General features: G+C 47.3%; 1 protein-coding gene across 1 annotated transcript; it reads left to right on the top strand.

Annotated features, from left to right (window-relative positions):
- Positions 1-12,222: 12,222 nt before the first annotated feature.
- Positions 12,223-23,421, top strand: LOC121289887 (pyridoxal phosphate binding protein). The gene is made up of 9 exons (XM_041209830.1): positions 12,223-12,346; positions 13,802-13,909; positions 14,863-14,898; positions 15,898-15,973; positions 16,556-16,690; positions 18,586-18,728; positions 21,180-21,296; positions 21,477-21,575; positions 22,938-23,421. The coding sequence occupies exons 1-9, from the start codon at positions 12,266-12,268 to the stop codon at positions 23,082-23,084; spliced, it is 942 nt and encodes a 313-aa protein (XP_041065764.1). The 5' UTR covers positions 12,223-12,265; the 3' UTR covers positions 23,085-23,421.
- The last annotated feature ends 380 nt before the right edge of the window (positions 23,422-23,801 follow it).

The raw sequence follows: 23,801 nt of genomic DNA, 5'->3' as shown, positions 1-23,801 counted from the left end.
CTCACAATGTGACAAACGTCTGGGTGGGCCATTGGGAAATGCATAGAATCTGCTTTGGCTGCATCTGTCATTTACTTTGGAGTTCACCTGTTAATTCACATGTACCTCATACTTACCAGATAGATAAATTACATATTGTAAATTGTTTTATTTTTCTGAATTTGTATGTCTGTAAAGGTATTGTTGAGGTAATAAGAATAGCGTGAGTTTGAATCATTTTCTTATGTTTGTATTGAGATCTAACCAACCTTTCTTGTCTGGTGTAATAGAGTTCATTTTTTTCTTGTTTAATAAATATTTTATTCCTCGTGTATTAAAAGTTCATCAGCAGACTCCTGTGAATTTGTTCAGTAACTTTCCTCCACGGTTCCTAAAAAAAAAATAGTTAGGACCTATCAAGCTACGTTTCACTCCAACATCTAACTTATCCAGTATTAACATCAGCTGGGATCGTGACACATCTCAAAGCCCATCTCCATGGCAATATGAATCACATGGGCCGTGTATCCAGGTAGAAATGCTGATTAGCTATCCTTGAGACCCCAACTCTCTTCCACCTTGGAAGTAAATGGACAGTTTAAAGCACAAATTTTTACAACCTGACAATCTCAACACTTTTCTGGGACTTTGGAGACTCAATCTGTTAGCACACAGGTTGTTGCCATTGTCTCTAATAGTAAACACCTTCCACCTTCTTCCCAGTTAAACGATCTGGGCTCCCTTTAATCTCTAACAATCAGATCACACTGACTAGCTGATAGGCAGACTTCTGAACAGGTCACATGACCCCCTTCATTTTACCTTAAGTTAAAGACTCAGTCACGAAACATAATCTGATAACTACCACTCTTTAGTTCATAAAGTATAAAAAACATTGAAGATTGTGGGATAATGTGTTTTTTGACTGGGTGGTGTGAGTTCATCTGATTAATTCTCCAGGAATATGTCCAACCAGAGATGGCATCACTAAATTGAAGGCTGATCTGGACATTGTTGAGTGGTACTAAAGTATCATTGACTGCTGGGCTCTCCATGTCTAATTTCCCCACCCCAAACCTGGTTGTTAGCCTTGCTAGAGAAGGGTTTGCTGCATGGGAATGGTATATTCTGCTGGTGAAATCCAGCATCATCTCTCTCTGGCTCTCTAATTCATCCATAGTTCAGAAAAGACCCTCAGCAAAGTCACAAGTGACTCCCTATGTGACTGTGACTGTGGCAAACTATAGCCTCCTCATCCTGCTCAAACTGGCTCCCTTTTCATCTATCTAACGGAGCAGACATTTCTTCACTCGGAGGGTTGTGATTTTTTTTTTGGAATTTTCCACCCCAGATTTTCCTGCCCCAAATCAGTCTTCAATTCTGGGAGACTCCTGGAGAGTCAGCAACAAACACAACGTTTCAGTTTTAACTGGCAAGTCCATGGCTTTTGATTCCTGGGGCCATTTGCAGCTGACAGCCAAGTGATTCGAATCAAGTTGTCTTGTGAATTGTTAGAACCCATCCCTCAAGGCTGGAGTGCCGAGGTTAAACTTTCCCCAGAGCCCCACTATGTCACAGCTGCCAAATGGGAGGTTTAGATTGTCAAGCCTGAATTTAGTGCTGGAATGACTGACAGTCTGAGAAAGTCTTTTCCCAAGCTTCTATTTTGCAACATGTACGGGCTGCAGCATGATACAATAATGGGCTGGAAAGAGTTCTTCAAGGACAGTAATGGGAAACAGCTTGTTCAAAGAAAAAAAAACAGTCTGTTGTGAGCTTTGTTGGCACAGAATATGTTTAGTTCAAGTCTAGTAATGTTCTTTGCCTCTCTGAAGTTTTTATTTGGATGAATTCCAAAAGGATATTGTTGTCTCTTATTTCCAAAGATTCATTGCACAGTGTCAGTGCCAGAAGTCACAATGTCGGAAGGATTATAAGAACACGAGGTACAGGTGTCAGACCCTTGAGCGTACTCTCACATTCAAATATTTAATTCATCACTGAGCTGTATCTCAACCTCTTTTACCCATTTTGGATCCATGTCTCTTGATACCCTTATCCAAGAAAAATTATCCATCCCAGTTTTGAAAGCTCTATTTAATCGCCAGGGTGACAGCAGCAGTGCCAATCATTAAGGGTGACACAGCAGCAGTGCCAATCATTGAGGGTGACAGCAGCAGTGCCAATCATTGAGGGTGACACAGCAGCAGTGCCAGTCATTGAGGGTGACAGCAGCAGTGCCAATCATTGCCATCCAGTGGCACATTCACCTGTATTTCCCCTGAGTCAACATTACTTCAGATTCACAAGAGATTCAGTGAACATCAAGCAAGTGTGAAAGAAAGAACTCCCATTCACAGCGTCTTTCACCACCTCAATTTTCCAAAAGCAATTTACAACCAACCTTTTAAAGTTCGGTCACTGTTGTTACGATGGAAGCACAGCAGTCAATTTGTGCACAGCAAGCTCCTACAAACAGCAACGTGATATTTATCAAATTACCTTTTTAGTGATGTTGGTTGACGGATATAGATTGGCCCCAGGACATTAGGGAGTCTTCCCTGCTCTTCCAAACGCGCCCTGGGATCTTTTAAAACACAAGACAGTGCAGTGCTCCCTCAGTACTTCTCCATCGACAGTCTGGCAATCCCTCAGTACTGCATCGGATATAGACTCGAGTGTGGAGTTAGACTTGAACACACGACATCCTGACCCAGAAGTGAGAGTGTTACCCACTGGACCAAATGACAGAAGATGAGAACGGCAGCTGCTTGCCCAAGTCCACCCAATTAAAGAATGAGAAATCCCCACTCTGCCTTGGGACTACCTTGGCAAAATATATCCCCACCCCACAAGTAGGCCTGCAGAAGATAATTCTAAAAAGCTTCATAGGTGGAGGTTTGACTGGTGTTCAGGTTTAGCAGGCCAGCCTTTCAGTATTCTCAGTGGCACCACCTCCTGGTAATTTGTGGTGTTGCAGCTTTAGTTCCAGCACACTCTAATCAGCTTGAAATATTGGAAATCTGAAGCACGAACGTAGCAGGTCCAGCATCAAATTACATAGAATTTCCAGTATTCAGCCCTACTGATCAATGCTGATTATGCTCCACATGAGCTTCCTCTCATTTTACTTACATACAAACATACTTCATCTCAGAGATAAAAACAAAAACAGAATTACCTGGAAAAACTCAGCAGGTCTGGCAGCATCGGCAGAGAAGAAAAGAGTTGACGTTTCGAGTCCTCATGACCCTTCGACAGAACTTGAGTTCAAGTCCAAGAAAGAGTTGAAATATAAGCTGGTTTAAGGTGTGTGGGGGGGGTGGGGTGCGGAGAGAGAGAGAGAGAGAGAAGTGGAGGGGGGTGTGGTTGTAGGGACAAACAAGCAGTGATAGAAGCAGATCATCAAAAGATGTCAACAACAATAGAACAAAAGAACACATAGGTGTTAAAGTTGGTGATATTATCTAAACGAATGTGCTAATTAAGAATGGATGGTAGGGCGCTCAAGGTATAGCTCTAGTGGGGGTAGGGAGAGCATAAAAGATTTAAAAATATTTAAAAATAATGGAAATAGGTGGGAAAAGAAAAATCTATATAATTTATTGTAAAAAAAAGGAAGGGGGAAACAGAAAGGGGGTGGGGATGGGGGAGGGGGGAGCTCACGACCTAAAGTTGTTGAATTCAATATTCAGTCCGGAAGGCTGTAAAGTGCCTAGTCGGAAGATGAGGTGTTGTTCCTCCAGTTTGCGTTGGGCTTCACTGGAACAATGCAGCAAGCCAAGGACAGACATGTGGGCAAGAGAGCAGGGTGGAGTGTTAAAATGGCAAGCGACAGGGAGGTTTGGGTCATTCTTGCGGACAGACCGCAAGTGTTCTGCAAAGCGGTAGCCCAGTTTACGTTTGGTCTCTCCAATGTAGAGGAGACCACATTGGGAGCAACGAATGCAGTAGACTAAGTTGGGGGAAATGCAAGTGAAATGCTACTTCACTTGAAAGGAGTGTTTGGGCCCTTGGACGGTGAGGAGAGAGGAAGTGAAGGGGCAGGTGTTGCATCTTTTGCATGGGCATGGGGTGGTGCCATAGGAGGGGGTTGAGGAGTAGGGGGTGATGGAGGAGTGGACCAGGGTGTCCGGGAGGGAGCGATCCCTATGGAATGCTGATAAGGGGGGTGAAGGGAAGATGTGTTTGGTGGTGGCATCATGCTGGAGTTGGCGGAAATGGCGGAGGATGAGCCTTTGAATACTTCATCTCAGCCCAACACAGCTTCTTCCTTTCTCATATATTTAACCAGATTCTCCTTCATGCACTTAAACTAATTGTTTCACCCACTCCCTCAGTACTGACCCTCTGACTGTGGTAGCAAGCCTTATATCACTCTTTGACTAAAGAGCTTTGATTCTTATATTAATGGCCCCCTTCAACTCGATTCCCCTGAACCTTCTCTATGCCTAACCTATTAAACCTATAGATTTTAAAGAACTCTTATTAGGCTGCTGCATACATCTCTTTTTAAGGAGAAAAGAGTCCATTTATTGGTTCCCCCATTTACCTCGGAGCATGTAGGACCAGGAACACGATATTCCAGGAGATCATGGCTGACCTGTGGCCTAACAGGTTGGTGGAGTGGGCAGACAGGTGACAGATGAAGCTCAATGTGGAGAAGTGTGAGGTAATTCACTTTGGTAAAAAGAATATGGAGAGACAGTAGAAAATAAAGGATACTATTCTAAAGGATGTACAGCAGCAGAGAGACCTGGGTGTATATGTACATAAGTCACTAAAGGTGGCAGGACAGGTAGGGAGAGCTGTTACTAAAGCATACGGTATCCTAGGCTTCATTAATAGGGGCATAGAGTACAAGAACAAGGAGGTTATGATGAATTTACATAAGACACTGGTTAGACCTCAGCTGGAGTACTGTGTACAGTTCTGGGCGCCACACTATAGGAAAGATGTGAACGCATTGGAGATAATGTAGAAGTGATTCACAGGAAGGATCCCAGGGATGGGATACTTCAGTTATGAGAAAAGATTGCAGAACATTTAAGAAGTATTTAGATGAGCACTTGAAACACAATAGCATACAGGGCTACGGGCCAAGTGCTGGAAAATGGGATTAGAACAGATAGGTGCTTGATAGCCAGCATGGACATGATGGGCCAAAGGGCCTGTTTCTGTGCTGTATAACTCTATGACTCTATCACTCTAAGTTGGGACTGTTTTCCTGGGAGAGGAGAAGGCTGAGAGGAGACTTGATAGAAGTTTTCAAAATCATGAGGGGTCTACACACAGCAGATAGGGAGAAACTGTTCCTATTCGTAAATGGATCAAGAATCAGACTGCACAGTTTTGAAGTATTTTGCAAAAGAAGCAAATGTGAGGTGAGAAAAAACTTTTCCACACAGCGAGTAGTTAGGGTTTGGAGTGCGCTGCCTGGAAGTGTGGTAGAGACAGGTTCAACTGAGGCATTCAAGAGGCCATTGGATGATTATTTAAATAGAAACAACATGCAGGGTTACAGGGAAAAGGCAGGAGATTGGCACGAAGTTAAAAGGCTCAGAGAGCCGGTGCAGACACGATGGGCTGAATGGCCTCCTTCTGTAAGGTAACAGTTCGGTGATTCTGTGAACTCCATGTACCAGCATTTGCCACAAATCCGTTCATTCTTTTGGCAAAGTCAAATCTATCAATCTTGCATTTAAAAGGAATAATTGATCTTTCATCAATTACTCTTTGTGGAACAGAGTTCCAAACTCCCAACACCCTTGCCATGCGAAAGTTCACTCCTGCAACGTCTGGTTCCAATTTTTTGACAATGCTCTCGAGTTGCAGAACTAGTTTCTCTCCACCCACCCCGTCTGTTTCCCCTTGCATCTTGAAAGCTTCAATGTAATTTCTTAGCCTTCTGTAGTCCAGGGAATACAACCCTGGTTTGTGTCATACAAATGCAAAATACTGCTGGTGTTGGAAATCTGAAATTAAAATAAAAAATGTTGGGGATACTCAGCAGGTCAGGCAGCACCACAACTGGAAAAGGTAAGAAATGAAATAGGTTCTAAGTAGGTGAATTGGGGGAGTGTGCTTTCTTCCTCAGAACTTAAGCAGCCATCATTCTGGTAAATCCAACCTGTCCTGCATCCAAGGACAATATATCCTCTTTAAGATGTGACACCCAGAACTGCTCACAACACCCACAATAATGCTTTGTATAACTGAAGCATGACTTTTACATCCTTGCATTAAATTCCCCAGGATATAAAGACCAGCATTTCATTAGCCTTTCTGTTATATTTTCTGCAACTGTTCATGACATTTTCTTACTCTATGTGCCAGGACTCCCCAGGTTTCTTTGAACTGCCACTGTTTTGAGCTCTTCATCATTTAGAAAGTACCTTGTTTTATCCTTTTAAGGTCCAAAATTGATGACCTCACATTTGCTTATACTGTATTGAAATCCATTTGCCATAATTTTGCCTATTCACTTATTCTATCAATGTCTCTGAACGATATTACACTTACATCTGCTCTGCTTACAATGCAGCAATCAATCTTTGTTGAACGCAAAATAATGCAGAAGCTGGAAATCTGAAATAGAAACAGAAAGTGCTGGATATCCTGCTATGACACCATGGCCCACTCCTCAATCACCCCCAGCACCTCGTCCCCTCCCATAGCACCTTCCAATGCAAACGCAGAAGGAGTAACACCTGCCCTTTTATACCGCCCCCCCACCCCCCCCCCCCCCCCCCCCCCCCCCCCGCCTTCTCCTCATTGTCCAAGGCCCCAAACACTCCTTTCCAGGGGAAGCAGTGATTTACTTGCACTCCATTCAATTTAGTTATTGTATTCGCTGCTCACAATGCAGTCTCCTCTACACAGGGGAGACCAAACCCAGGTTTGGGGACTGCTTCAGCCCACAGGCCTGACCTCAAACTTCCAGTTGCTTACCAATTAACTTCACCACCTCGCTGGCATGCTCACATTCCTGTCCTTGGCCTGCTGCAGTGTTCCAATGAAGCTCAACACAAGGTTGAGGAACAGCTCCTCATCTTCCAAGTGGGTACTTTATGGCCTCCTGGACTCAACAATTTCAGACCATGAATTCCGACCACCACTTTGATTCTGCTTTATTTTTGCCATGTGCCAGTCTGACTCTTGTTTTTTTTATGATTTTGCTGTTTTTTTATGATTTTGCTTTGAGATGGAGCTGTTGTGCTCTTCACGTTCACTCTGGACAATTCTTTATTACACACATCACCACTCCCTTTGCCTTTGTTCCATGACATTTTTGTCATTTAACCCCTCCTGCCCTCTATCCTATTGCAGATCTTCCCCTTTTGTTCTTCCTCCCCTCCCACCTTTCAAAACTCATCAAACTTCTAACCTCCTTCAATTCTGAAGAAGAGTCAAATTTGACCCGAAACATTAACTCTATTTCTCTCTCCATGGATACTGCCTGCTCAGCATTTCTAGCATTTTCTGTTTTTTTCTGACAAACCTGTTATGTGGCTTTCTAAGTTGTTGATAAACACTGTGAATTCTTGAGGCCCTAACAGGGTTCATTTTGGTACACCACTTGCCACATCTCAGAAATTAGAGTACCTGCCCATTATCCCTAGCCTCTGTCTCCTGTTGCTGAGACCGTTCCCTAAACGGCTCAATAATTTGCCTCCAATCCATGAGCTTCAACTTTAGCTAATAGCCTCTTATCAGGAACTTTATCAAATGCCTTCTGGAGGCCCATACAAACAACATCCATTGACGTTCCCCTGTCCACTACTTCAGCTACCTGTAACAAAAAATTCCCCCTGAATTTTCAGGCAAGTCCTACCCTTTACAAATCCATGTTGGATCTCGCTGATCAAGTGAAAAATTTCGAGTTGTTCCGTCACCCTATCTTTAGTTATTGACTCGAGGAATTTCTTGACTCCAGTTATTAGTCTAACTCGCCTATAATTCCTTGCTTTCCCTCTTTCACCTTTCTTTTATATTTGATCATGCTCATTGGGCCACAGCTGGAGTACTGTGAGCAGTTCTGGTCGCCACACTATAGGAAGGATGTGATTGCACTGGAGAGGGTGTAGAGGAGATTCACCAGGATGAAGGGAGACTGGATAGGCTAGGGTTGTTTTCCTGAGAGCAGAGAGGGCTGAGGGAGGACCTGATTGAGGTATACAAAATTATGAGGGGCATAGATAGGATAGATTGGAAGAAACTTTTCCCCTTAGCGGTGGTGTCAATAACAAGGGGGCATAGATTTAAGTTAAGGGGCCGAAGGTTTAGAGAGGATTTGAGGAAAAATGTTTTCACCCAGAGGGTGGTTGGAATCTGGAACACACTGTCTGAGGGGTGATAGAGGCAGGAACCCTCACAACATTTAAGAAGTATTTAGATGAGCACTTGAAACACCATAGCATGCAGGGCTACGGGCCAAGTGCTGGAAATGGGATTAGAATAAATAGAAGCTTGATGGCCAGCACGAACATGATGGGCTGAAGGGCCCGTTTCTGTGCTGTATAACTCTATGACTCTATGACGATGATGTGGGCGTCATTGGCTAGGCCAGCCTTGATTGCCCATCCTGAACTGAGCTGCCTTTTTGAAGCATGTGGAGTAGGCTTTTTGGCGAAGATCAAGTGTTGTATCTTCTGCATGTGCAGGCTCCAGTGCCAAACACCCAGAAAGCTAGAAAGGAATAGAGGGAAATGTCCCAACTCCAGAAAAACATGGGGAACCTTCTCTGGCTGCAGTCGATGGGGGTCGATGTCAAGGAGGAACTCCAAGAGGTGAAGAGCCAGCAAGCCTCGCTCTTTGCCTTGGAGGCCTCCAAGATCATCTTCCATTCCAGAGTCCGCTCCGTGGATCAGGATGAGACGTGCTCACTTGTCTCTCTCTCCCCCCACCCAAACCCCCCCCCCCCCAACACACCTTAAACCAGCTTATATTTCACCCCTTTCTTGGACTCACTCAAGTTCTGTCGAAGGGTCATGAGGACTTGGAACGTCAACTCTTTTCTTCTCCGCTGATGCTGCCAGACCTGCTGAGTTTTTCCAGGTAATTCTGTTTTTGTTTTGGATTTCCAGCATCCGCAGTTTTTTTGTTTTTATATATGAGACGCGCTCACGTTTCTTCTTCCAAAAGGTACACAGAGAGAGCTCCATGATCAGCAGCCTGAAGAATTAGTTGACAGTAGGTGGGGAGATCCTGGGCAAACCGCTAACTCCTGACAAACTGACTAAGGTCATTGAGTCCTTCGAGAAGAGTAAAACTCCCGGAAGCGGCGACTTGCCAGCTGAGCTGTATTCGGCTCTGTGGGACTGGATCAGCCCAGACCTGCTAGAAGTGTACGAGAATATGCTCCTGGTCGGCAGCATGTCTGAATCCATGAGGAAAGGCATCATCACCCTCATCTACAAGCAGAAGGGGGAAAGGGAGGAAATTAGAAATTTGTGACCCATTTCACTGCTGAATGTGGACTATAAAATTCTGCCCAAGATCATTGCCAATCAGGTCAATTCTGCTCTGGAGTTGGTGATCCACCCTGACCAGACCTGCACTTTGCCGGGCAGGAAGATCTCTGACAGCCTCCGCTGCTCAGGGATACGATTGCCTATGTACAGGACAGGGTGTGGATACCTGCCTCATCAGCCTGGATCAGGAGAAGGCCTTTGACAGAATATCGCACACCTACATGGTGGATGTGCTTTCCAAAATGGGGTTTAGGGAGGGAACCCGCAACTGGATCCAACTGCTCTACACTAACATCAATAGCGCAGTTTCAATCAATGGGTGGGAATCAGATAGCATTCCTATTAAATCTGGAGTAAGGCAGGGCTGTACTCTCTCCCCTGTCCTGTTTGTGTGCTGCATAGAACCCTTTGCTGAGTCCATCAGGAAGGATCCAGGCATAAGAGGAGTGACGATCCCAGGCAGTGGAGGCACTCAGGTCAAAGCCGCCCTGTAAATGGACAATGTCGCCGTCTTCTGCTCGGATCCGCTGTCGGTGCGCAGACTGACCCACATCTGCGACCAGTTCAAACTGGCCTTGGGAGCCAAGGTAAATCGTGGGAAGAGTGAGGCCATGTTCTTTGGGAACTGGGCTGACCGATCCTTTGTTCCCTTCACCATCAGGGCTGATGGCCTGAAGGTGCTGGGGATATGGTTCGGAGGGATCGGGGCATATGTTAGAAACTGGCAGGAGCGAGTGTCTATGGTGGAAAGAAAACTGGGGGAGCGGCACGTCCTCTCCATTGCGGGTAAGAACCTGGTCATCAGGTGTGAGGCACTCTCGCTGTTGCAGGTCTGGCCCATTCCTCTCTCCTACGCGATGGCAATCCCCCGAGCCATCTTTCGCTTTATCTGGAGGTTGAAAATGGATCATGTCCGCAGGGACGCGATGTACAAGCCTCTAGATAAGGGGGAAAAAAAGTGCCCAACATCGCCCTCATACTGATGGCCACCTTTGTGTGCGGCTGCATCAAGCTGTGTGTAGAACCTCAGTTCACAAGCATCAAGTACCACTATGTGCTGAGGTTCTACCTGTCCCCAGTGTTGCGAAGAATGGGTCTGGCCATGTTGCTGCAGAACGCTCCAAGTAGTTGGACTGTGCCGTACCACCTGTCCCTCATGGAAAAATTTATGCAGAGGAACATCTTTGACCACAAGTCCATCAGGCAGTGGTTGGCACGTAATATCCTAGAGGCCCTGCAGGAAAAGGAGATGGTGGATCCTGTTGGATGGCTCCCTGAGCAGACTGTCAAAGTCATTTGGCAGAATGCCTCATCGCCAGAACTTTCCAACAAGCACCAAGATGTAGCTTGGCTGGTGGTGAGAAAGGCCCTCCCCGTCAGATCCTTTCAACACGCCAGGAGACTCACCCCCTCTGCACGTTGCCCTCAAGATGGCTGTGGTGGGGACGAGACCATTGTTCACCTCCTTGTGGATTGTGTCTTTGCAAAGAAGGTCTGGAGAGAGGTGCAGTGGTTTCTGTCGAGGTTCATCCCGAGCAGTTCTGTGACACAGGACTCTGTGCTCTACGGGATGTTCCCAGGGACACACACCGAGACAAACATCAACTGCAGCTGGAGGATCATCAACTCGGTGAAAGACGCTCTTTGGTCTGCCCGAAACTTGTTGGTCTTCCAGCGCAAAGAGTTGTCCCCGACCGAATGTTGCAGGCGGGCACATTCCAAGGTCCAGGGCTACGTGCTGAGGGACACACCAAAGCTTGGGGCAGCCGCTGCAAAGGCGCAATGGGGAAAGGTCGTTGTCTAAGACCTTTCTGCCATAGGGCACCGAGGGGCTGGGAAAGGTATAGACCCCTCGGGCTGTACAGCTCATAATGAATGTATACAGTGAACACTAAATGTATCATAATTGTACCTCAGAGTGCAACATGATGTATGTCGATAACTCCAATCCCATTGCACTGACTGTAATGACCATGTTGTAATGACTGTAATATTCATTGATTGTATTGAAGCACCTCATGATCCATGTGTAAAAGTTAAATATTTGCACTTTTTGTGATGGTCATTTAGGAATGTTTTATGTTCTTTTAAATGTTTTATGAATAAAGTATATTTTTCCAAAAAAAAGTATGTGGAGTAGGTCCACCCACTGTGACGTACAATTTACCAATGCAAAGGGCTGGTTTCTGCACCATGAGGATTCCGGAGCATTGGTTTCTTGATGAACCCCTTGTGATTGCAAACTGACAGCTGTCAATCAATCAGTGTGGCACCACCCCCGCCCCCGTTCCCACCCCCCCCCCCAATCATGCTGTGATTGGTTCAGATGCTGCTCATTTAATTGGTTGTCATGTGCGGGCCCTGATTGGCTAACGGCGTTTAGGTGCCGTGATTGCCAGTGAGAGTCGAAGTTAATTGGTGGACTGTGCTGCGGGCTGCGATTAGTTCGGGTTGTGATTGGTCGAGCTGCGCTCAGGCCGCCTGTGATTGTTTGGGATGTGCGAGACGGTTGTGGTTGGTCGCTCCATGCATAGTGCGCCTGCGATTGGTTCCATTGTTGTACTGCAACTGTGAAGCCTGCGAATGGGCGGTCTGTACCCTGGCGGCCAGTGATTGGTCAGGATGTGCGGGGTCATTGATTGGTCAGGCGGTGCTGAGTGAGTGATTGGTCGGGCTGTGCGGGGGAGGGGGGGGGGGGACGGACGGTGAGCATGTTCGGCCAGAGAGAGGTCTGTGATTGGGTCAGGCTGTATCCGGGCGGACAGTGATTGGTAGGGCAGTACGGAGTCCGTGATTGGTCGAGAGGGAGGGCGATGAGAATGGCGGCGGATGTGGGCCGCAGGCTCCTGAGCGTTAGCGAGAAAATCCGGAGCGCGGCGGCCGGGAGAGAGGCGGTGAGGGACAGACAGGGAAATCCAAAACAAAAACAGAAATAGTTGGAAAAACTCAGCGGGTCTGGCAGCATCTGCGGAGAGGAGCACAGTTAACGTTTCTAGTCCTCATGACCTTTCAACAGAACTAAGTAAAAATAGGAGAGGGTGAAGTATAAACTGGTTTAACGGGGGGGGGGGGGGACAAGCAGCCAGTGATAGGAGGGGGTAACATCTGTGCTGCTCTCCGCAGATGCTGCCAGACCGGCTGAGTTTTTTCCAGGTGTTTCTGTTTTGGATTTTCAGCATCCGCAGCTTTTTGTTTTTATTTAGACAGGGAGATCTCCGGGCGGAAAGTGCGATTCTAGAACATTCCACACACACCACCGCCCCCCCCCCCCCCCCCCCCACCCCCCACCCCCACAGCCAGCAACCTGTGGGGGTTCTGGGTCTCGGGAGAACCGCTCACTCGGGGGTGCTGGTACAGTCAGGGTGGGCCGAATGGCCGCTTCCTGCGCTGGAATTACTCAGCAGCCATAATCTAATCAACTGGAGGAGATTCCGCCCCGGGTGGGGATGTAAATGCCTTGTCCTGATAGTCTCACCATTCCCCAGGCCACTGGCCCCGCCCAGGCCACTGCCACCCCCCCCCCCCCCCCCCCCCAATGCCACTGGCCCCGGCCCCCCCATCGCTGACCCTCCCCGTCTCCCCCCCTCAACGCTGACCCTCCCCGTCTCTCCCCCCTCCCGACGCTGACCCTCCCCGTCTCTCCCCCCTCCCGACGCTGACCCTCCCCGTCTCTCCCCCCTCCCGACGCTGACCCTCCCCCCCAACGCTGACCCTCCCCGTCTCCCCCCCAACGCTGACCCTCACCGTCTCCCCGCCGACGCTGACCCTCCCCGTCACTCCCCCTTCCCGACGCTGACCCTCCCGTCTCCCCCCGACGCTGACCCTCCCCGTCACTCCCCCCCCGACGCTGACCCTCCCCATCTCTTCCCCCCCCGACGCTGACCCTCCCCGTCTCGCCCCCCCCCGCCAACGCTGACCCTCCCCGTCCCCCCCCGACGCTGACCCCCCCGATGCTGACCCTCCCAGTCTCCCCCCGACGCTGACCCTTCCCGTCTCCCACGCCTCGACACTGACCCTCCCCGTCTCGCCCCCCCCCCCCACCGACGCTGACCCTCCCCATCTCGCCCTCCCCACTGACGCTGACCCTCCCTGTCCCCCACCGACGCTGACCCTCCCTGTCCCCCCCAACGCTGACCCTCCCCGTACCCCCCCCCCGACGTTGATCCTCCCCGTCCCGTCCCCCCGACATTGATCCTCCCCGTCCCCCGCCTTCCGACGTTGATCTTCCCTGTGTCTCCCACCCCTGGCACTGACCCTCCCCGTTTCCCCCCCCCGATGCTGACCTCGTGTCCCCCCACCCCGGTGTTGACCCTCCCCATGACACTAACCCTCCTCCGTCTTTTCCTCAGGCTCTTCCTGACATCGCCCCACGCCTTGTCGCTGTTGGCAAGACTAAACCACCAGCCTTTCTGATCGAAGCCTACCGCCATGGGCAGCGGCACTTCGGGGAAAACTACGTGAGTATTGGTCTCCTCCCACCCCCAAACCCAAAGAAGGAGCAGGGAAGTTGTGGCCTTCGGATAGCCTGAGGTTGTGAAAGGTGGTATATAAATACTAGTACACTTTGCTCCTTTATGAACCATGAAGAGGTTGAGCAGTCCTGAAGGGCACTGGCCTCTCCCACGTCAGCAACCTCCCCTAGCGCCTCTGCAGGTCTTGCCAGTGATATGGCAGTTACATCGGTCACACTCAGAAGTAGCCTCAGTGCCCAGTTCTCTTTAGTTTAATTATTTCTTTAAATATATCTATTACCCCTCCCCTCATTGCCCCTTGAGAAGGTGGTGATGGGCTGCCTTTAACTGCTGCAGACCTTGTGGTAAAACTGCTTCCACTCTGCTGTTGGGAGTTGAGGAATTTTGACTCAGTGGTGATGAAGTGAGCTTGGTATCCAGAACTTTGTGTAATGCCCATAATAACCAGAAATGCTGGGAGAACTCAAGCCAAGCAGCATCTGTGGAGAGAGAAAGTCAGCATTTCAGGTCGATGGCCTTTCATCAGAGCTGATAAAAATGGAATTTTTAAAGCCAGTGGAAGTGGGGAGGGGGCCACAAGGACAAAGGGTACGGTGTTTGATAGGCGGAGGCTAGGGAAGATGAACAAAAGATTTCAAGATGAAAAATGTTTATCCAGCATTTTTGCTTCAGGTATCCAGCACCTGCAGGATTTTGCTTTGGACCATGCGTTATGTCTGTGGGGATCTGCTGTCTCCTTGCAAGAGCTGTCCAAGTCTGGGTGGTGTCTGACTTTGAGGGAACTCTGAGTTGGCAGTGTTCCCATGCATTTCTCAGTGGGAGAGGGAGTGAATGTTTAAGGCGTTTGGTGGGCAAACAGTCAACTGCTTTGTCCTGGCTGGCGTTGAGCTTCTGATATGATGTTGATCTCTGTTCAAAGCTGCTGTTCATGTTCACAGGTGCAAGAACTGGTCGAGAAAGCCTCTGACAGTCAGGTACAGTAAATCTGTTGATAACCACTTTGCAGGCATTGGCATTCCCTGTTTGTTCCCTCCCTAGCAACTGGTTGACTGACACATTTACCCCCTCGCTACCTCCCCCACACACACCGCCCCCCCACCCCCCCAAAAAAAAAACTCTGGCCTTTCCTCCAGTTATACCCTTTGTGCAGTTGCTTTGACAGAACAGACCAGGGCTCAAATTCGGGATCTTTTTGTTCCATAGAGTTTCCCTGTGGTGGTATGGGGAAGGGAGTGAGAGAGGTGGTCTTTCCCCACAGGATTATGGGCAGTGTTGCTGGGGGGGAAGCTGATATTTGGATTTTATTAGGACAGGTTATTCCAGCCCAGTGGCTAGAGAGTGACAGAAATTGGCAAGCTCCCCCTGCTTCTTTCCAGCTGTCCCCACACTGACAGTGATGCCCTCAAACCTCTCTATGCAGATATTCCCCATCCTGGAGCCATTTGGCAGAAAACAAAAGCCCATCGTATGGTGCAGAAACTGGAAAATTCCTCTCCAACCCCCTTGGAGGTTCTCAAGTCTAGTCCAAGAGCTCATCTCCCACCACCCCCCACCGATCAACATTACAGAGTATCTCCTGATCCAGCATGATGTGCATCTCAACTTTGCTAAAATTTGTAGTTTTAAAGAAATAATTTATTGGGACGTGGGTGTTGCTGGCAAGTCCATTGTTTAGTGCCCACCGGTAGTTGCTCTTAAGCTGTGTAATTGAAGCACTACAGTGTGTGTGGTGAAGGTGCACTCTCAGTGCAGTTAGGAAGGGAGTTCCAGGATTTTGACCCAATGACAGCGGAGGAGCAGTCGTGGCATTTCCAAATGAGGATGCATGCGACCTGCAGATGAGCTGACAGTGTTGCTGTCCAACTGCTGTCCTTATTCTTCTTGGTGGTGGAGGTGTATTGTGTGGGTGATGATGTACAAAGCCCCTGGCTTGGTCTGATTATCTAAATCCCTCTATTTCTTTCTGGTTACAGATTCTCTCCACTTGCCCTGACATCAAGTGGCACTTTATTGGACACCTGCAAAAAAACAATGTCAACAAGTTGTTGGGTAATGCTCCAGCAGCACCTCAAAGTCTATTTCGTGTGGGAAGCACAACAGGCTCCCACAAACAGCACGTGAATATTTTCAGTCATGTTAATTGAGGGCTAAATATTGGCGTGGGGATAAACTCCTCACTCTTCTTGGAAATAGCGAACATAAAATCTTTTACATTCGCCTGAGAGGGCAGATGGGCCCTTGATTTCACATCTTAGTCAAATAATGACACCTATGACAGTGTAGCACTCCCTCAGTCCTGCACTGAGTGTTGCCCTGGATTATACGTTCAAGTCTCTTGGAGCCTTCTGACTTGGAGCCAATTGCACTACCCACTGAGCCGTGGCCAACACTGCATAAGATAAAAAATCTTGGCCACAGACCAAAAATGTAACTTCATTATCTAGAACTCTCACAGATGTGCTCCTCGATGACAGTAGTCTGCAGCTTAATTTAATTTGTGCAAGCAGTTTGTTAGTAATTGTGCAGCTTTAGTCACTCACGAGGCACACACTGCTGTTGAAAAGCCTCTTTACAGAAATCAATCTAGTGACCCTGTCTTTTGATTTTTTTTTTATAAACCTGCCTCGACAGGCACCCCCAACTTGTTCATGATTGAGACTATCGACTCTATAAAATTGGCTGACAAAGTCAACCTGTCCTGGCAGAAGAAACAAGCTCCACAGAGGTTGAAGGTCATGGTACAAGTGAACACCAGTGAGGAGGACAGTAAGTACATGTTCACAACAAGTGCCCATTATTCATGGTTATAACATTCTCCCTGTGGTTAGTGAAGAGGACAGTAAGTGCATGTTTACAGTGAGTGCCATTGGCCACGGTTAGAATCTCCCTGTAGACAGGGTTGTGTTTTTCTCTCTGTGGTCTAAATCTTACCATTGCCACTCAGCTTTGTAAGTGTTCTGATTGTTTGTGAAGTAACGTTGCGTTTTTGCAGTGCTCTCTGAATATTTATTTCAGGAGAGTTGGGAGTGGAAACTACAGTTCTTAAAGCAAAGAAAAAGGTTGCATTTCTACAGCACCTTTCACATTCTCAGGGCATCAGCATTTTCCCATGAATTCAGTCCTCTCTGAAGTTTAGACAGTGGTGTAATGTAGGAACCAAGGTAACCACTATGTGTACAGCAAGCTGCCACAAATAGCAGTGTGATAACCTGTTTGTGAGAGTTGTTGAGGAATAAGTACAGGCCAGGAAACTGGGAGAAGTCCTCTGCTGTTCTTCCAGTAATGCCACGGGTCAGTAGAGGAGATCTCGGTTTTATATCTCATTGGAAAGTGCTGTGACAAGGCAGCACTCCCTAAGTACTGCAGTGGCTGTATCAGCCTCGAGACTCTGGAGTGGGGTTTGAAACCATGACCATCTGACTTAGACGGCAGTATTAACCCACTGAATCACAGCTGACACCGGACCCAGATACCAGGAGATGGACGTGCTTTATTGCACCTCAGACCCAGACTGTAACAATGCTGCAACTTCTTCAAGGAGCAATGTGATGAGTTAAGAGTGCTGTGTAGGGGAAATGATTCGTGATGAGGTGTAGCCTCTTGTTTCTGGGCCATAAGCTGGTGTCACTTTTTCTTGCAGAATCGCTTGACATAAATTTCAGCAAAGAAATCAGTCCTTTGGTCTAATGAGTGTCCATGCTGATTTTTGTCTGATTGTAGGTTAGTAATACTTCTGACAGAGTGACTGGGGCCTGGAAACCACAGGGAAGATATTTAAGTAATTTGATTGGGAAGTTTTTCAAAGGGATTGCAGGATTTTGGTGGAAATCGGTTTTAACAAAACATTTCTAGTGGACACTGCAACGTTTGATGGCTTTGCAATTGGTGGCCTATAATTAACGGTGAAGAAACTGCAGTAACTTGAGCCAGTCGTGAATTTTTTTTTCCTATGGATTCAACTTTTGAGACCTGGGTATAAACCAACTGCACTCCAATCGGTGAGGCTATGTTTTGTTTGGCAACTCTGCTAACATGGGGGCTGGTAGGGAGGAGACAGGGCAGTAGAGTGAGAGCACACGTGGAAGTTCTGCTGTATTCTGTAAATGTTGCTACTTACTCCAGTCATAAAATCTTACTGCACAAGCAATCCGTCACAAGGCTCTTGATCAGAGCATTAGCAAACAAAATGTTAAACTCACGCGCAAGAGATATCAGGACAGCTGACCAAAAGCTTGGTCAAACATGTAGGTTTTTGGTTGTGACTTAAAAGAGCGGAGAAAAGCAGAGAGGTTTAGGGAGGGAATTGCAGAGCTTGGGGTCCAATCAGCTGAAGGCACGGCTGCCAATGGTGGAGCGAATAAAATCTGAGATGCTGGAGGCCAGAATTGGACAAGCAAGGATCCCTGGGGCTGGAGGACATTACAGTGATAGACAGGGGTGATGCAATGGGGGATTTTAAAAATGAGGTTGAGAAGTTGAATATTGAGGCATTGCTGTTCTGGGAACTAGTGTAGCTGAACGAACCCGGGGTGATGGGGAGCAGGTTGTGAAATGGGCAGCATCACAGTTTAGGTTATGACTCTGCATTTTGAGCTTCCATTGTGTAGATGGAGGAATTGCCCTGCTGTTGGTCTGATCATAGTTTCCTGTTGCTTTCCCAGGCAAGCATGGGCTGTCTGTGGAGGAGACGGTGCAAGTAGTCAGGCACATCCGCACCAACTGCCCCAGACTGGAGTTTATCGGGCTGATGACCGTAGGAAGATATGGCTATGACCTCAGTCAGGGCCCCAATCCTGACTTCCAGGTAAAGAAAACACAGACTTACGTTTACATAGTGCCTCGACAACATCCCAAAAAAGCCAACCAAGTACTTTTAAAGTGTTACCACCATTGTAGTATAGGATACATGGCAGCCCATTTATGCACAGTAAGATCCCAGTGTGATAATGACCAGGTAGTCTGTTTTTAGTGGTGTTGGTTGAGGGACAAACATTGGCCAGGGCACAAGGGAGGACCCCCCTGATGATCTTCAAGTAGTGTCATGGGATCTTTTATATCCAACTTGGAGAATAGACGGGGCTCTTTGAATCACTCATCCGAAAGTGGGACCCTCTGGCAGTGCAGCACCCTCGCAGTGCTGAAGTAGGAGTCAGCCTGGGTTATGCTCACTTTTAATGATGCCAGCTTTTAATTCTCAGTTTACTTTTTTCATCTGACTTCAGATTGTCAAACTGCCACAGCAGCAATTAGAATGCATGATATCTGGATGCTGTTCCAGTCACACAATAAGGGAAGCGGTGATATAGTGGCCATAATCGAGAGACCCCCCCAGACTAATGCTCTAGGGATGTGGGTTCAGATCCCACCATGGCAGCTGGTGGAATTTAAATTCAAGTAATATTGGAAATATTAATTGGGAATTGGGAAGCTAGTCTCAGTAATGGTGGCCATGAAACTATCCTCAATTGTCATAAAAGCCCATCTGGTTCACTGATGTTCTTTAGGGAAGGAAATCTGCCGGCCTTACCTGGTCTGGCCTACATGTGACTCCAGACCCACAGCAATGTGGTTGACTTTTAAACACCCTCTGAAATGGTTGAGTAAATCGTTCAGTTCAAGGGCAATTAGGGATGAGCAACAAATGCTGTGCTTGCCAGTAACGCCCACATCCATGAATGAATTAAAAAAAAACCCACTGTACCTCTGAATGGTTTGTCATAAACAGGGATTGAAGTAACTGACCAAGTTCTGTTGAAATTCCCTGTTACACATAAAAGCAAAAAAACAACTGCTCCAATCCTCTGCAGCTCTGACATCAGAGAGAGAGGCAGTTCAGCTTTGAGGCTGATCGCCTTACATCAGGCCACAATCTGATACATGAGCCATGATCAGGCTCAAGAGGCTAAATGGCTGACTCCTGATCATACTTTGTGCCCTATAGCTTTCCAGCCCCAAATGCTGGAAGCCAAGGATGAAAAGGCAGATGTGATGTTACTTAATCTGACGCTGACTCTCTTCTCTCTCCTGAATTGTCAATTCCTGCGCATCAGAGTTCTTGGGCCAGGCAACTCTGTGTGTGCTCTAACTTCAACAGCCCTGCTTGGGTTTCAGTTTTCCTCTCTGCTGCTGTGTCCGGTGATGGTGCACTTGGAGCTTATGCTGCTGCCTCAGTAGCTGCTGCTCCTCAGATAAGCACAGATATGACCCGGCAAACACCCAGTTACCATCCGATGCAGTATCATTCAATTCATTAGCAACTAGCCACGTGTAGTAATTATATTTACGATTAGTGTATATAAAATGATAAACAGTGTTGTGTTCCCAAAACTCTGTGCAGTTGTGATTTTTTTTTTCTTTATTTGTATATTTGTTGTTGAGGTGAAAAGTAGACTGCTTTTTTACCATTTGCTTCCTTGGCTACTGATTAGTGTGAGATGGTGAAGTAAATGCATGTGTGAAGTGTATTCGCCTGCATCGTTTAAGTGTAGCTGGTGTTTTCTGCTAAAATGGGTGCCTGTGGTTAAAGCTATATCGCCATTGCCGTCTTGCGGCCACTCAGCGCAGCACTGGTCTAATTATTGCTTTTTGTCCTGAGATCACCAATCCACTGAGTCACCTTTTGGTTAGACAGGTGTAAAGGAATATGAAATCAAGGCAGCTATATGGAGTTGAGATGGAGATCGGCCGTGATCTAATTGAATGGTGGAACAAGCTGGAGAGGCTGAATGGCCACTTCCTGTCCAACAAGACCTTACATTTACATAGTGCCCTTGATGGTGTAGAATATTCCAAGGCCCTTATCAAAAGCGTTATCGAGGAAAATTCGGACAGCGAGTCACTTGAGATAGCAGGACAGATGACCGAATGCTGAGTCAAAGAGGTTGGTTGTTAGGAGCGTCTTTAAGAAGGAGAAAGAGGCAGAGAGCTGGAGGCCAAGGCAGCTGAAGGCTTCCAATGCTGCAACATTTGAAGTTGGGGCTGCTCAAAATGGCAGTTTTGGAGGAGGGCAGAGAAAGGTAACATTATAGATTTGGAGGAGGTGAAGGGATAGGCAATGTCAAGGCCATGGATGGATTTGTAAAACAAGGATGAGGATTTCAAAAATTGAGGCATTGTTGGCCAGAAGCCAGTTAAAGTCAGCAAGCATAAGGGTTTGAGTGAATGGGACTTGGTACAAATTAAGATAGCAATTCCTCTGAATCAGTCTTAAGGGATTGAATAATCTTTTCTGCTTCCTCTGTTCCTATTTGTCCAGCTTCCCAGCTTTCCATGTTCACTTGTTTCTTATATGGCACTTCCGTCAAATATCATCCCATGCTTCATACGTTACCTCGATCGAAAGACTGACTCTTCCTCAGTACTCAACAACAGTGTAAGCTGCCTCTTCACAACCTATGCTGGTTCTGCCCAATTGGGATGCTGCTTTCTTTGTGCTCCCTAATTTGATCCTACATTGCAGGGGGTGGGGTGGAGGGGCTCATCTGCCTTGGGGAAGAGCTCACTGGTTACCATTGAGAGTGTTGACCTGTGTTTTGTTTCTTTGCCAATTCAGGTGCTTGCAGCACATCGTAAGGAACTGTGTGATCAACTAAACCTGCCTCTGAAAACAGTGGAACTAAGCATGGGGATGTCTACAGACTATGAACACGCTGTAAGTCTCTCTAATTGTTCTGGATTTCCCCTCCAGTGGGCTCCTAATCTCCCGTTTCCTTGCACAAATAAATATTTTTGGTTTTGACTTTAATGCTTTCCAGACTGTGCGTCAGGACAAGTGATGTCTGGGTGGCAGGCTCTCCACTTGCCTCAATTCATGCAGTGTCCCGCAGCAATACAGGCCACTTTGGCGCAAAGCCCAGAATGTGGCAGAGGGGTTGGTTTTAAAGCTGTAGCTCTGTTACCTTGGCTTGCACCCACTCTGCATGTCGTTCAGCATTTCCTGCTGGGGTGGGGGACATGTCTCCCCCCCCCCCCCGACAGTTAAAGCTGTGCCACGTGTGGGAGTGACCAGGCTCCTCTTTCCGCTCCCACCACCCACACAGCTGATCGTGATTCCTTCCTCTCTCCCGCAACTCCAAAACTCCTGAGTACTATTAAAAGAACAAGCCAACTTGCATTTTTCATACTTCCTTTGACGTCCCAAAGTGCTTAACAACCAATTAAATGCTCTACTCCTGATGTTTAGTCATTGTTCTAATGCGAGGGAAAACAGCAGCCCATAGTATGTACATGGCAAGATCCCACAAACAGCAACGTAAAAATATTCCTCTGAGTCTTTCACCTAAATAAGGGCAAACGTGGAATGTTCACCTGTACCTTACCTATCTGAAGATTGAGAACATATACTTTGGCAGAGTTTTAAAACCCTGCTGCTCCTACCTCTGTTCCCCTTTAAACAGTCTTCATGTTGCCTGGCTAGCCTTTAATGCTGGTGTTGAACCTTGCCTTCAGAATCCCTGTCAGCCTCACAGTCAGATTTCGCCAGTTGCTGCTCCCACCCGGTTTACAAGCAATTTCAGTTTTGCAGTCACAAGTAGCTTCAGAGCGAGATGATGAGAATTTTTTTGAACACAGAGTTGTTGTGATCTGGAGAGCCCTGTCTGAAAGGCATGTGGAAGCAGTTCCAATAGTAACTACTTGAAAAGGGAAGAATTGCCGGGCTAAGGGGGAAACAGCAGTCCATGTGGAATTAATTGGATGGCTCTCCAGTCACGACGGGATGAACAGTCATCTCCTGTGCCGGAGCATCCAGTGTTTCAAAATGAGCCGATGTGTTGGCTTTTTCTTTTAACGATGGACTTGTGCACGGTTTCTCTAATACCTATTGTACTATAGGACTGTACAGACAGGACTGATGCAAATGTTGCAGCTCTTGCAGGGTCCGTGTGGAAACCACCGTTGGGTGCCGGGTGCTGCGGGAAGAGGGTGAGAGAGGGTGAGGTTGAGCAAGTCACTGACTGGCCAAGCGTCAGCCTGTCGAGCACAGGACATTGTACATTGTTTCTTTTACTGGCAGATCCAAGTGGGGGCTACCAACGTGAGAGTCGGCAGCACCATATTTGGAGAACGGACATACCCTGGCAAGCCGGGCTTGGACAAGAACTCAGAGGAGGTGGGTGAGCCGGCGGGAATAACAACAGGGCTGACTGCAAAGGCACCTTGATTCAAAGGCCGGAAAGGGGAGAGAGAGAGAGAGAAGCTGGATCCCGGTCAACTGCTGTCGGAAGTCACTCTCCCAGAATTTGTTCCACTAATTGAGTCCCACTCAGCAACCCATGGAATATTTAAATCATTTGTTCCAGAAGAATTTGCCATTGAGATTTTTTTCTATCATGTTGGATGGTCAATGTAATTGTGGTCAGTGCTGCAATCTTCAGCCTTGCACCCTCGGTCATGTTACTGGAAAAGTAATCACAGGCTTGAAGTAATAAAATCACAGATTTTCCCCTTGAGAAGGGCGACAGTGATATCATGGCCTGGCTTGCTAGGCTACTTCAGAGGCATTTAAAGTACTGGTGTGGAACTGGAGTCACAGGTGAACCTCAGTTAGACAACAGGTCTCCTTACTGAAATTGATGAAGCAATCAGTTCCGTTCTAGGACAATCTGACAGATTCATGATCATTTTCAAGAGCGCAGGAGGAAACCGTTGAGGCTGTTGTGTCTGCGTGACCTTGAAAGGGCTACTGAATGAATCCCACTCTTTCTCACAGGCCTTGCAAAACTTTCCTTTTCAAGAATTCATTCCCTCCTCTTTTGAAAGTCACCATTGAATCTGCTTCCACTGTCCTTTCAGGTATTGTGTTCCAGATCGTCATAACTCAGTGAGAGGAAAAAAAGCACTAAGATTCCCTTCCCACATCTGCTTCTTTTGCCAATCA

Source organism: Carcharodon carcharias, chromosome 17 (genome assembly GCF_017639515.1).
Source record: "Carcharodon carcharias isolate sCarCar2 chromosome 17, sCarCar2.pri, whole genome shotgun sequence".
NCBI lineage: Eukaryota > Metazoa > Chordata > Chondrichthyes > Lamniformes > Lamnidae > Carcharodon > Carcharodon carcharias.
This window is presented reverse-complemented; position numbering and strand designations above follow the sequence as displayed.

Coding starts and splice junctions, on each gene's coding strand:
- LOC121289887 (XM_041209830.1), top strand. CDS start 12,266: ATGAGAATGGCGGCGGATGTGGGCCGCAGGCTCCTGAGCGTTAGCGAG. Junction 13,910..14,862: donor GGCACTTCGGGGAAAACTAC/GTGAGTATTGGT, acceptor TCATGTTCACAG/GTGCAAGAACTGGTCGAGAA. Junction 14,899..15,897: donor AGAAAGCCTCTGACAGTCAG/GTACAGTAAATC, acceptor TTCTGGTTACAG/ATTCTCTCCACTTGCCCTGA.